Genomic DNA, 14,382 nt, shown 5'->3' with positions numbered 1-14,382 from the left:
GAGAATTAAGGATTTCTTGCTGTAAAATTATACACCAAATGTACATTTTGACTCGGAGTGGAGAAATCTATCTTTCTTTCAGTATTTTGAGAGAATGCGCGGCTAGGGACCGTCTGTAGAGGTGCTGTTTTTATCAGCATCATAAAAGCTGACAGTTAAAATACGCATCCAAGCCGAACTGAAATCTGATCAGAAACATGTTTGGTTGTTTTAACAGCTTTTAATGTTCTTAAAACTGGTCAAACTGATTTCATTTGGAAATGTTGCACAGAAAATATTTCATGTATTTTAGGGGGGGGACTATTGCATTTTCTCCCCGGTCCCTAAACACCGTTCCTGTGTGACAGAAGCAGAGATTTAAGAGAAAACAAACTTGACCGATATCAAGTAGATTGAAGCGTTCATTCTATTGATTTATGACATTCTGGTGAGTAAGTGGTTGTCTTCTAGGTTAACATAATGACAGAAGAGTAGCTGCATGTATCTAATTCAACATCAACCAACAAATAGCCTACACACTTTGGTAAGAAGCAGAAACATTAGTCCTATATAAAAAGGCCTGTCATAAAAATAATCGTTATGCCAGCTTTGACTGTAGCCTTCAGCGTATTTTCTATATTAGCAGGTAACGACCTCAGACCTTCTCTTTATCACATGTAGTCGGGCGGTTGGTGATGGGTGATTAGCAACTGCAGGCAGGTGTGGGTGAACAAACAGCTGACCCGCTCATCACTAGTGTGAGTGACTGTGTGTGTGTGTGTTACTGGATACAGTCCATGACATGTATCTGCAGTGTGTCCATGTCGGGGGCTTGGTACTGGCACTTTGGACAGCGGTAGTCAGGAAGCTCTTCAGCCCCGCCTCCAGAGACACCCCCTGCCACTCCTGCAGCCAATCCCACGCTGCGGAAGGAGGAAGGGGGAGGAACCGTGTTAAAGGCAACCCCTGGGAATGCAACAGAAAGAGAGAGAATAAGAAAAAAAGGGGATGAAGTAATACACACACAGTACCCCAGTTAGTACTCAGATATATATACAGTTGAAGTCTGAAGCTTACCTTAGCCAAATACATTTAAACTCAGTTTCACAATTTCTGACATTTAATCCTAGTAAAAATTCCCTGTCTTAGGTCAGTTAGGATCACCGGTTTATTTTAAGAATGTGAAATGTCAGAATAATAGTAGAGAGAATGATTTATTTCAGCTTTTATTTCTTTCATCACATTCCCAGTGGGTCAGAAGTTTACATACACTCAATTAGTATTTGGTAGCATTGCCTTTAAATTGTTTAACTTGGGTCAAACGTTACGGGTAGCCTTCCACAAGCTTGCCACAATGAGTTGGGTGACCGATTCCTCCTGACAGAGCTGGTGTAACTGAGTCAGGTTTGTAGGTCTCCTTACTCACACACACTTTTTCAGTTCTGCCCACAAATGTTCTATATGATTGAGGTCAGGGCTTTGTGATGGCCACTCCAATACCGTGACTTTGTTGTTCTTAAGCCATTTTGCCACAACTTTGGAAGGATGCTTGGGGTCATTGTCCATTTGGAAGACCCATTTGGGACCAAGCTTTAACTTCCTGACTGATGTCTTGAGATGTTGCTTCAATATAGCCACATAATTTTCCTCCCTCATGATCCCATCTGTTTTGTTACGTGCACCAGTCCCTCCTGCAGCAAAGCACCCCCACCACATGATGCTGCCACCCCCGTGCTTCACGGTTGGGATGGTGTTCTTCGGCTTGCAAGCCTCCCCCTTTCTCCTCCAAACATAACGATGGTCATTATGGTCAAACAGTTCTATTTTTGTTTCATCAGACCAGAGGACATTTCTCCAAAAAGTACGATCTTTGTCCCCATGTGCAGTTGCAAACCGTAGTCTGGCTTTTTTATGGTGGTTTTGGAGCAGTGGCTTCTTCCTTGCTGAGCGGCCTTTCAGGTTATGTCAATATAGGACTCGTTTTACTGTGGATATAGATACTTTTGTACCTGTTTCCTCCAGCATCTTCACAAGGTCCTTTGCTGCTGTTCTGGGATTGATTTGCACTTTTCGCACCAAAGTACATTCAGCACGCATCTCTTTCCTGAGCGGTACGACGGCTGCGTGGTCCCATGGTGTTTATACTTGCGTACTATTGTTTGTACAGATGAACGTGGTACCTTCAGGCGTTTGGAATTGCGCCCAAGGATGATCCAGACTTGTGGAGGTCTACAAATTTTTTTCTGAGTTCTTGGCTGATTTCTTTTGATTTTCCCATGTTGTCTAGCAAAGAGACACTGAGTTTGAAGGTAGGCCTTGAAATACATCCACAGGTACACCTCAAATTGACTCAAATGACGTCAATTAGCCTATCAGAAGCTTCTAAAGCCATGACATCATTTTCTGGAATTTTCCAAGCTGTTTAAAGGCACAGTCAACTTAGTGTATGTAAACTTCTGACCCACTGGCATTGTGATACAGTGAATTATAAGTGAACTAATCTCTCTGTAAATAATTGTTGTAAAAATGACTTGTGTCATGCACAAAGTAGATGTCCTAACTGACTTGCCAAAACTATAGTTTGTTAACAAGAAATTTGTGGAGTGGTTGAAAAACGAGTTTTAATGACTCCAACCCAAGTGTATGTAAACTTCCGACTTCGACTGCATACACACACACATATATATACATATATACACACATATGTGTGTGTGTACCTGGTTGGTTGGTGTGTGTGTGTGTACCTGGTTGGTGTGTGTGTGTGTGTGTGTGTACCTGGTTGGTTGGTGTGTGTGTGTGTGTGTGTGTGTGTGTGTGTGTGTGTGTGTGTGTGTGTGTGTGTGTGTGTGTGTGTGTGTGTGTGTGTGTGTGTGTGTGTGTGTACCTTGTTGGTTGGTTGGTTGGTTGGTTGGTGTGTGTGTGTACCTGGTTGGTTGGTGTGTGTGTGTGTGTGTGTACCTGGTTGGTTGGTTGGTGTGTGTGTGTACCTGGTTGGTGTGTGTGTACCTGGTTGTGGGGGGATGTTGGGTCGTGGTATGAAGTCATCCAGGTGTCTCTGCTGCATCTCCTCCATACGAGCCCTTAAAAACAAACACGCACTACATTATATCAATCCCTAAATCCCATTCTAGTGTGCGTGTGTGTGTGTGTGTGTGTGTGTGTGTGTGTGTGTGTTACCGTGAGGTCCCCTCCTGTTTCAGACGCTCCATCTCAGCCAGTGCTTTGTTCAGATGGTCCTGAAGCTCCTCCTTCCTCTGGTTCAACTTCTCTCTGGCCTCCCGCTCCGCTAGGAAGTCTGCCTTGTAGATCTCAGCCTGACACACACACACACACACACACACACACACACACACACACACACTTTATTTCAATATACAAATATCATTCAAATGTCAAAAGGTCACACTACCGGTCAAAAGGTCACACTACCGGTCAAAAGGTCACACTACCGGTCAAAAGGTCACACTACCGGTCAAAAGGTCACACTACCGGTCAAAAGGTCACACTACCGGTCAAAAGGTCACACTACCGGTCAAAAGGTCACACTACCGGTCAAAAGGTCACACTACCGGTCAAAAGGTCACACTACCGGTCAAAAGGTCACACTACCGGTCAAAAGGTCACACTACCGGTCAAAAGGTTTACAACACCTACTCATCAAGGGTTTTCCTTTATTTGGACTGTTTTCTACATTGTAGAACAATAGTGAAGACATCACAACTATGAAATAACACAATATGGAATCATGTAGTAACCAAAAGGTGTTGAATCAAAATATATGTTATATGTGAGACTCTTCAAATAGCCACCCTTTGCCTTGATGACAGCTTTGCAAACTTGACATTTTCTCAACCAGCTTCACCTGGAATGCTTTTTCAACTGTCTTGAAGGAGTTCCCACATATGCTGAGTACTTGTTGGCTGCTGCTCCTTCACTCTGTGGTCCAACTCATCTCAAACCATCTCAATTGGGTTAAGGTCAGGTGATTGTGGAGGCCAGGTTATCTGATGCAGCACTCCATCACTCTCCTTCTTGGTCAAATTGCTCTTACGCAGCCTGGAGGTGTGTTGGGTAATTGTCCTGTTGAAAAACAAATTATGGTCCCACTAAGCCCAAACCAGATCAGATGGCGTATCGCTGCAGAATGCTGTGGTTGCCATGCTGATTAAGTGTGCCTTGAATTCTAAATAAATCAAAGAGTGTCACCAGCAAAGCACCCCCAAACCATCACCATAACACCTCCTCCTCCATGCTTCACGGTGGGAAATACACATGTGGAGATAATCCGTTCACCGTCACCGTGTCTCACAAAGACAGTGGTTGGAACCAAAAATCTCCAATTTGGACTATAGTCCAAAAGACAGATCTCCACCGGTCTAATGTCCATTGCTCATGTTTCTTGGCCCAAGCAAGTCTCTTCTTCTTATTGGTGTCCTTTAGTAGTGGTTTCTTTGCAGCAATTTTACCATGAAGGTCTGATTCACAACAGTCTCCTCTAAACAGTTGATGTTGAGAGGTGACTGTTACTTGAAGTCTGTGAAGCATTTGGGCTGCAATTTGTGAGGCTGGTAACTCTGATGAACTTATCCTCTGCAGCAGAGGTAACTCTGGGTCTTCCATTCCTGTGGCGGTCCTCATGAGAGACAGTTTTATCATAGTGCTTGATGGTTTTTGCGACTGTACTTGAAGAAACTTTCAAAGTTGTTGAAGTTTTCCGTATTGACTGATCTTCATGTCTTAAGGCCCCCCCTGAATTTTTTCAACATTTTGTTAAAAATTGCGCAACATTTCAACGTCCTGCTACTCATGCCAGGAATATAGTATATGCATATGATTAGTATGTGTGGATAGAAAACACTGAAGTTTCTAAAACTGGTTAAATAATGTCTGTGACTATAACAGAACGTGAACAGCAAGCGAAATCCCAAGAAAAACCTGGTCACAAAAACCAAAAAAAAGTATTCATCCGCCAGTCTCTGATTTGTCTATCCCAAGAGAAAATAGATAACGGTCAGTTTACAGTTCCTACAGCTTCCACACGATGTCGCCAGTACTGGCATTTTCATTGGTTTAAATCCTTGGTGGAATGAGAAATAGGCCCTTCCTTTCGTCCAGTAAACAGGAAGAGACTTATGGGAGAGAGACAAAGGACGATGATTTCAAGAGTAGCTGCTATTGAATACAGATCGCCCCGTGATCAATTTGATCGATTATTAACGTTTACAAATACCTAAAGTTGGGTTACAAAAGTAGTTTGAAGTGTTTTGTCAAAGTTTATAGGCAACTTTTTTAATTTAAAAAAATGACGTTGCGTTTTGGAACGGTGCTTTTCCATGGATCAGACGGGCTATATAAATGGACATTTTGGGTATACATGGACGGATTTAATCGGAAAAAAGACCCAATTGTGATGTTTATGGGACATATAGGAGTGCCAACAAAGAAGCTCGTCAAAGGTAATGAATGTTTTATATTTTATTTCTGCGTTTTGTGTAGCGCCGGCTACGCTAATTGTTTTGTTTACGTCACCTTCAGGTATTTCGGGGTGTTGCATGCTATCAGATAATAGCTTCTCATGCTTTCGCCGAAAAGCATTTTAAAAATCTGACATGTTGGCTAGATTCACAACGAGTGTAGCTTTAATTCAGTACCCTGCATGTGTGTTTTAATGAAAGTTTGAGTTTTATCGAGTACTATTAGCATTTGGCGTTGCGCATTTCCATTTCCTGTTGACTAGGTGAGACGCTAGCGTCTCACATGGCTCTAAGATTTATTAAAGTAATGATGGTCTGTCGTTTCTCTTTGCTTATTTGAGCTGTTCTTGCCATAATATGGACTTGGTCTTTTACCAGAATCTATCTATCTTCTGTATAACCCCCTACCTTGTTACAACACAAATGATTGGCTCAAACACATTAAGAATTAATGAAATTCCACAAATTAACTTTTAAGAAGGCACACCTGTTAATTGAAATGCCAGGTGACTACCTCATGAAGCTGGTTGAGAGAATGCCAAGAGTGTGCTAAGCTGTCATCAAGGCAAAGGTTGGCTATTTAAAAAATATAAAATATAAAATCTATTTAGATTTTATTTCAACACTTTTTTGGTTACTACATGACTCCATATGTGTTATTTCATAGTTGTGATGTCTTCAGTATTATTCTACAATGTAGAAAATAGTACAAATAAAGAAAAACCCTTGAATGAGTAGGTGTTGTAAACCTTGTGACCGGTAGTCATGGATGCACAAAGCCCTTTGTTCTCCCGGTGGCAGATGCAACTTCCATATCTGGGGGATTGTCCTCTAAAATAAGTAGGGGGCCACCTGATGAATACCAGAAGGGTAAATAAGTAGGGGGCCACCTGATGAATACCAGAAGGGTAAATAAGTAGGGGCCACCTGATGAATACCAGAAGGGTAAATAAGTAGGGGGCCACCTGATGAATACCAGAAGGGTAAATAAGTAGGGGGCCACCTGATGAATACCAGAAGGGTAAATAAGTAGGGGGCCACCTGATGAATACCAGAAGGGTAAATAAGTAGGGGGCCACCTGATGAATACCAGAAGGGTAAATAAGTAGGGGGCCACCTGATGAATACCAGAAGGGTAAATAAGTAGGGGGCCACCTGATGAATACCAGAAGGGTAAATAAGTAGGGGGCCACCAGATGAATACCAGAAGGGTAAATAAGTAGGGGGCCACCTGATGAATACCAGAAGGGTAAATAAGTAGGGGGCCACCTGATGAATACCAGAAGGGTAAATAAGTAGGGGGCCACCAGATGAATACCAGAAGGGTAAATAAGTAGGGGGCCACCTGATGAATACCAGAAGGGTAAATAAGTAGGGGGCCACCTGATGAATACCAGAAGGGTAAATAAGTAGGGGGCCACCTGATGAATACCAGAAGGGTAAATAAGTAGGGGCCACCTATTTCAGCCCTCCAGGACTGGAAGAGAATGGGGGGGCTAGAGGTGAACAGGGGGCTAGAGGTGAACAGCCCTGGTCTAGTCTCATCTCCTGAATATAGGGGCAAATCCACTCATAGCGCAGGCTATTGCTTTCTCTGTAAAAGCCTCTGGCCCACAGCCCCTAGCCAAAGCAACAGGGGTGAGTGTGTGTACCTGGGCAGTGAGAACAGGGGTGAGTGTGTGTACCTGGGCAGTCAGAACAGGGGTGAGTGTGTGTACCTGGGCAGTGAGAACAGGGGTGAGTGTGTGTACCTGGGCAGTGAGAACAGGGGTGAGAACAGGGGTGAGTGTGTGTACCTGGGCAGTGAGAACAGGGGTGAGAACAGGGGTGAGTGTGTGTACCTGGGCAGTCAGAACAGGGGTGTGAACAGGGGTGAGTGTGTGTACCTGGGCAGTCAGAACAGGGGTGAGTGTGTGTACCTGGGTAGTGTGAACAGGGGTGAGTGTGTGTACCTGGGCAGTGTGAACAGGGGTGAGTGTGTGTACCTGGGCAGTCAGAACAGGAACGGTCTCTAGAGATCCTCTCTGTTGCTCCACCTCTTCCTTCAGCTTGTCAATCAGATCCTGTTTCAGAGCCAAAGCTCTCTCTGCCTCCTCCAGACGAACAACCATGTCTCCTCCCTACACACACACCTCAGGCATTAGTTTGGAGTCGTAGTCCTTAAACAGACAGGTACACACACACACACACACACACACCTCAGTCTTGAGTTTGGAGTCGTAGTCCTTAAACAGACAGGCACACACACACACACACACACACACACACACACACCTCAGTCTTGAGTTTGGAGTCGTAGTCCTTAAACAGACAGGTGTAGGCGTGCTGCAGCTGGGCTAGCTTCCTCCTGGAAGAGAGGAGGAGGGTTATTCCAGTATTGGTGTGTGTCGACGTCAAGTCTGTCTCCACGGTGAGTGTGTGTGTACGTGTCATCAATAGTTATATAGTATTTAGATGATATTAAATCAATATTTGACGCCGATTGTTTTTCCATCTTCTTAAAAAGTGAGCCAACATGGAATCTTAGTATGGTGATAATATGGTACGGTCTCTCAGTATGGTGATAATATGGTATGGTGAGGTCTCTCAGTATGGTGATAATATGGTATGGTGATGTCTCAGTATGGTGATAATATGGTATGGTGATAATATGGTATGGTGATAATATGGTATGGTGAGGTCTCTCAGTATGGTGATAATATGGTATGGTGATAATATGGTATGGTCTCAGTATGGTGATAATATGGTCTCTCAGTATGGTGACAATATGGTATGGTGAGGTCTCTCAGTATGGTGATAATATGGTATGGTGAGGTCTCTCAGTATGGTGATAATATGGTATGGTGATGTCTCAGTATGGTGATAATATGGTATGGTGATAATATGGTATGGTGATAATATGGTATGGTGAGGTCTCTCAGTATGGTGATAATATGGTATGGTGATAATATGGTATGGTCTCAGTATGGTGATAATATGGTCTCTCAGTATGGTGACAATATGGTATGGTGAGGTCTCTCAGTATGATGATAATATGGTATGGTGAGGTCTCTCAGTATGGTGATAATATGGTATGGTGAGGTCTCTCAGTATGGTGATAATATGGTATGGTGAGGTAACTCAGTATGGTGATAATATGGTATGGTGAGGTCTCTCAGTATGGTGATAATATGGTATGGTGAGGTCTCTCAGTATGGTGATAATATGGTATGGTGAGGTCTCTCAGTATGGTGATAATATGGTATGGTGAGGTAACTCAGTATGGTGATAATATGGTAGGGTGATAATATGGTATGGTGATGTCTCAGTATGGTGATAATATGGTATGGTGAGGTCTCAGTATGGTGATAATATGGTATGGTGATACAATGGTATGGTGGAAATATGGAATGGTGAGGTCAGTCTCTAGGTTCTGTGTGTGTGTACCTCTCTTCAGTAATAACCAGGTGGTCAGTCTCTAGGTTCTGTGTGTGTGTGTGTACACCTCTCTTCAGTAATAACCAGGCAGTCAGTCTCTAGGTTGTGTGTGTACCTCTCCTCAGTAATAACCAGGCGGTCAGTCTTCAGGGCGGTCTCTAGGTTGTGTGTCTGCAGCAGTAGTTTGTCTACCGTCACAGAGTGCTGCTTCCTCTGTTGTTCCATCTCTCTCTCTGATGCTGCCAACGCCTCCCGAGTACTGCTCAGCCTGCACACACATCATATTATAAACACAAACACTTGTGAAGGGTCACAGCCCTCTGACAGGACTTCCCTAGGCCACACCCCTTCCCTCTGACAAGACTCCCTAGGCCACACCCCTTCCCTCTGACAAGACTCCCCCTAGGCCACACCCCTTCCCTCTGACAAGACTCCCCTAGGCCACACCCCTTCCCTCTGACAAGCCTCCCCCTAGGCCACTCCCTTTCCCTCTGACAGGACTCCGACTAGGCCACACCCCTTCCCTCTGACAGGACTCCCCCTAGGCCACACCCCTTCCCTCCACACCTGTTCCCACACCCTAATCACCTCTCGCTCTGTCCAGTTCAGTTCATGCTTTGTGAGGCCATGAGGCAGCCCTCTCCTTAAATTGTGAGTGATATGATGAAGGGCCTTTTGTTATACTTTTGGAGAAATGTCCTAAATAATACGTGGCAGACCCCCACCTCAGCCGCCTAGTGGCAAACCCCCACCTCAGCCGCCTAGTGGCAAACCCCCACCTCAGCCGCCTAGTGGCAAACCCCCACCTCAGCCGCCTAGTGGCAAACCCCCACCTCAGCCCCCTAGTGGCAAACCCACACCTCAGCCGCCTAGTGGCAAACCCACACCTCAGCCGCCTAGTGGCAAACCCCCACCTCAGCCCCCTAGTGGCAAACCCACACCTCAGCCGCCTAGTGTTAAATCCATATTCCTGTTAATTAGCTGCTACTACTTTGTCATGTCTGCACCTTTGTTGTGTTCTTAATGTGTTTCCCTTGTCTCCTGCCAGACCACCACATCCTTCCTAACCTAACGGCCGTACAAAACCTCCATTACAGTCCACGGTGGCAGTAACAGTCCTGAACCTAGCTTACAGTCCACGGTGGCAGTAACAGTCCTGAACCTAGCTTACAGTCCACGGTGGCAGTAACAGTCCTGAACCTAGCTTACAGTCCACGGTGGCAGTAACAGTCCTGAACCTAGCTTACAGTCCACGGTGGCAGTAACAGTCCTGAACCTAGCTTACAGTCCACAGTGGCAGTAACAGTCCTGAACCTAGCTTACAGTCCACGGTGGCAGTAACAGTCCTGAACCTAGCTTACAGTCCACGGTGGCAGTAACAGTCCTGTACCTAGCTTACAGTCCACGGTGGCAGTAACAGTCCTGAACCTAGCTTACAGTCCACGGTGGCAGTAACAGTCCTGAACCTAGCTTACAGTCCACGGTGGCAGTAACAGTCCTGAACCTAGCTTACAGTCCACGGTGGCAGTAACAGTCCTGAACCTAGCTTACAGTCCACGGTGGCAGTAACAGTCTAAACAGGGGTTTGAGACCTGGATTGTCTGCATACTACAAGGTGTGAGCTCCCTGAGATGGCTGAAGCCTAGTTTAGAGTCCATGGTAACAGGGGTTACCCTAACCCTAGGCAATGTTCTGAGCGTTAACACACAAACATGTTATCATACTTGTCGTCCAGTATGTTGCGGTCCTGCTGACTCTGGTCCAGACAGCTCTGTCTCTCTCTCAGCTCACCCAGAAGAGACGTCACCTGGGCCTTCAGCGCCTCGCCATCCTTAGCCAGCTAAACAAACACCATAGACACAGCACACACACAGAGAGAGAGCTGTTAGACAGAGCGAGAGAGAGAGAGAGAGAGAGAGAGAGAGAGAGAGAGAGAGAGAGAGAGAGAGAGAGAGAGAGCTGTTAGACAAAGAGAGAGCGAGCTGTTAGAGAGCGAGCTGTTAGAGAGAGCGAGAGAAAGCTGTTAGACACAGAGAGAGAGAGAGAGAGAGCGAGAGAGAGAGCTGGTAGACAGAGAGAGAGAGAGAGCTGGTTGACAGAGAGAGAGAGAGAGAGAGAGAGCGAGAGAGCGAGAGCTGTTAGACAGAGAGAGAGAGAGCTGGTAGACAGAGAGAGAGAGATAGAGAGAGCGAGAGCGAGAGAGAGTTGTTAGACACAGAGAGAGAGAGAGAGCTGGTAGACAGAGAGAGAGAGATAGAGAGAGAGCGAGAGAGAGCTGTTAGACACAGAGAGAGAGAGAGCTGGTAGACAGAGAGAGAGATAGAGAGAGAGAGCTGTTAGACACAGCGAGAGAGTGTTGTTGGTCAGCGCATGCTCCGAGTACACGTCCTGGTAATCTGTCTGGGCCTTGTGAATATTGACCTGTTTAAAGGTCTTACTCACATCGGATACGAGAAGAACATGATCACACAGTCGTCCGGAACAGCTGATGCTCTCATGCATGCTTCGGTCGCAGAAACATTATGTACAAAATAAGTTAAAAAAATTATCCTCCTGCGCCATTTGTGGCGAGTGCGGTGTGTGTGTGGTGAGTGTTTGTGGATAGGGCGGTGTGTGTGTGGTGAGTGCAGTGTGTGTGTGGTGAGTGCAGTGTGTGTGTGGTGAGTGCAGTGTGTGTGTGGTGTGAGTGTTTGTGGATAGGGCTGTGTGTGTGTCGTGAGTGCAGTGTAGTGTGTGTATAGTGTATAGTGTAGTATAGTGTGTAGTATAGTGTGTAGTGTGTAGTGTATAGTGTATAGTGTGTAGTGTATAGTATAGTGTGTAGTATAGTGTGTAGTATAGTGTGTAGTGTGTAGTATAGTGTGTAGTGTAGTGCAGTGTAGTATAGTGTAGTGTATAGTGTGTAGTGTAAAATGTAGTGTAGTGTGTAGTATAGTGTAGTGTGTAGTATAGTGTAGTGTGTAGTATAGTGTAGTGCAGTGCAGTATAGTGTGTAGTGTAGTGTAGTGTATAGTGTAGTGTATAGTGTAGTATAGTGTAGTGTGTAGTATAGTGTGTAGTGTGTAGTATAGCATATAGTGTAGTGTATTGTGTGTAGTGTATAGTGTGTAGTATAGTGTGTAGTGTGTAGTATAGTGTAGTGTGTAGTATAGTGTGTAGTATAGTGTAGTGTGTAGTATAGCGTGTCGTGTAGTGTATAGTGTGTGTGTGTGTGTACCTGGGTACAGTCCTTGTCCTTCTGTTTAAGCAGCACTTCAGTTCTGTCTCTCTAGTGTAGTGTAGTGTATAGTGTGTGTGTAGTGTGTAGTATAGTGTGTAGTGTGTGTGTGTACCTGGGCACAGTCTTTGTCCTTCTGTTTAAGCAGCACTTCAGTTCTGTCTCTCTGAGCTGAACTCTTCTGGAGGGAATCTAACTTCTCCTGCAGCTCTCTGTACCTACACACCACACACACACACACACACACACACACACACACACACACAGGTATTTAGTATTACAAGGCAAAATAGAGAGACACTAGACAGTTCTTACCTGCACTGTGTGGCTTGTAGCTGCTCTGTGAGTTTGGCCAGGTGGGAGCTGAGGAAACAGGAGGCAGAAACATCAGCGCACGCACAAGGACACACGCGTTGCAGGAAGTGACGAGGGAATGATGTCATACCTGTCAGATGGGGGAGGGGCATCGGAATGTTGAACCGTTTCCTCGGTAACACCACAGCTCTAAGGAACACAAGCATGCTCTTTACCTTCCAGTTGAATATTTTCATACACATTTTAGTCCATTTCATTTAGTGGTATCCAGCGTTGTTACGACATCGACTGCGCGGCAGCGGCAACTCCCCAGAGGGCCCAGGAGAGGCAAAGGTTGTGACATACGTCCTCTGAAACATGCTCCGCCAAATCACACTGCTCTCTAACCCAGGAGTCGGACAAACCAGAGGGAACACCGTTCGACGTGAGGTCAGCTTGAAGGAGCCCGCCCCGCCACAAGGAGTCGCTACAGAGCGCTGAGACTAGGAATCCCCTGCCGACCCCGCCCTCCCCCTGACGACCCCGCCCTCCCGCTGACGACCCCGCCCTCCCCCTGACGACCCCGCCCTCCCCCTGACGACCCCGCCCTCCCCCTGACGACCCCGCCCTCCCCCTGACGACCCCGCCCTCCCCCTGACTCGGACGATAGTGGGCCAATTGTGAACGTCCCTTGGGATCTCCCGGTCACAACCTGGAATCGAACCAGGTTGTAGTGGCGTCCCTCTGCAGGAGGACCTACATTAAATTTTGGATTTTTACACAGAATGACCCCAACAACAACACACACTACCTGCGCCTGAACCAGCTTGGTTTTGAGTTCCTCAACTGAGCGACGAAGGCAGTCTCTCTCCCGCTTTCCCTCATCCCTCTCTTTCTCCAGCTCTTTATTCCTCAACCTCAGATCTGTCATCCCTTCATCCAACTTCTCTTTGTGGCTCTTCAGCAGCTGGAGAAACCCGTTCCCTCGTTCTGAGGGCTATAGAGAGAGAGAGTGGGAAGGGGACAGACAGAATATTCGATAGAAGCTTTGCGGACAAAAACAGAACACCCACTAACAGAACACCCACTAACTAACAGAACACCCACCAACTACAGGACACCCACTCACTAACAGAACACCCACTCACAAACAGAACACCCACTCACAAACAGAACACCCACTCACAAACAGAACACCCACTCACAAACAGAACACCCACTCACAAACAGAACACCCACTCACAAACAGAACACCCACTCACAAACAGAACACCCACTCACAAACAGAACACCCACTCACAAACAGAACACCCACAAACAAACAGAACACCCACAAACAAACAGGACACCCACAAACAAACAGGACACCCACAAACAAACAGGACACCCACTAACAGGACACCCACTAACAGGACACCCACTAACAGGACACCCACTAACAGGACACCCACTAACAAGACACCCACTAACAGGACACCCACTAACAGAACACCCACTAACAGAACACCCACTAACTAACAGAACACTAACTAACTAACAGGACACTAACTACAGAACACCCACTAACTACAGAACACCCACTAACTACAGAACACTAACAAACAGAACACCCACTAACAGAACACTAACTACAGAACACTAACTACAGAACACTAACTACAGAACACCCACTCACTAACAGAACACCCACTCACTAACAGAACACCCACTCACTAACAGAACACCCACTCACTAACAGAACACCCACTCACTAACAGAACACCCACTAACTACAGAACACCCACTAACTACAGAACACCCACTAACAAACAGAACACCCACAAACAAACAGAACACCCACACACAAACAGAACACCCACAAACAAACAGAACACCCACAAACAAACAGGACACCCACTAACAGGACACCCACTAACAGGACACCCACTAACAGAACACCAACTACAGAACACTAACTACAGAGCACCCACTAACAGAACACCCACTAACAGGACACTAACT

General features: G+C 45.9%; 1 protein-coding gene across 14 annotated transcripts in view; it reads right to left on the bottom strand.

Annotated features, from left to right (window-relative positions):
* Window positions 1-200: 200 nt before the first annotated feature.
* Window positions 201-14,382, bottom strand: part of LOC110532862 (inhibitor of nuclear factor kappa B kinase regulatory subunit gamma) — a 30,645-nt gene continuing 16,463 nt past the window's right edge. For 2 of the 14 annotated variants that reach the window (XM_090185590.1, XM_090185591.1), the window contains exons 5-15: window positions 13,193-13,378; window positions 12,533-12,591; window positions 12,403-12,450; window positions 12,203-12,305; window positions 10,595-10,710; window positions 8,986-9,138; window positions 7,728-7,800; window positions 7,439-7,573; window positions 3,157-3,293; window positions 2,967-3,059; window positions 201-945 (exon numbers count right to left, since the gene is read on the bottom strand). In XM_090185590.1, the coding sequence (XP_090041716.1) occupies window positions 933-945; window positions 2,967-3,059; window positions 3,157-3,293; window positions 7,439-7,573; window positions 7,728-7,800; window positions 8,986-9,138; window positions 10,595-10,710; window positions 12,203-12,305; window positions 12,403-12,450; window positions 12,533-12,591; window positions 13,193-13,378 (1,116 nt within the window). In that variant the 3' untranslated portion in view covers window positions 201-932. Of the gene's footprint in view, window positions 946-2,966; window positions 3,060-3,156; window positions 3,294-7,438; window positions 7,574-7,651; window positions 7,801-8,985; window positions 9,139-10,594; window positions 10,711-12,087; window positions 12,306-12,402; window positions 12,451-12,532; window positions 12,592-13,192; window positions 13,379-14,382 lie in introns of all 14 variants that reach the window. The other 12 variants (XM_036989122.2, XM_036989123.2, XM_036989124.2 and 9 more) reach the window with 7 other exon arrangements.

This window comes from Oncorhynchus mykiss, chromosome 9, assembly GCF_057628025.1.
Source record: "Oncorhynchus mykiss isolate SJ-2025 chromosome 9, ASM5762802v1, whole genome shotgun sequence".
In the NCBI taxonomy this organism is placed as follows: domain Eukaryota; kingdom Metazoa; phylum Chordata; class Actinopteri; order Salmoniformes; family Salmonidae; genus Oncorhynchus; species Oncorhynchus mykiss.
Note: the sequence above shows the minus strand (reverse complement) of the source record. Positions and strands in the feature narration are given on the sequence as shown.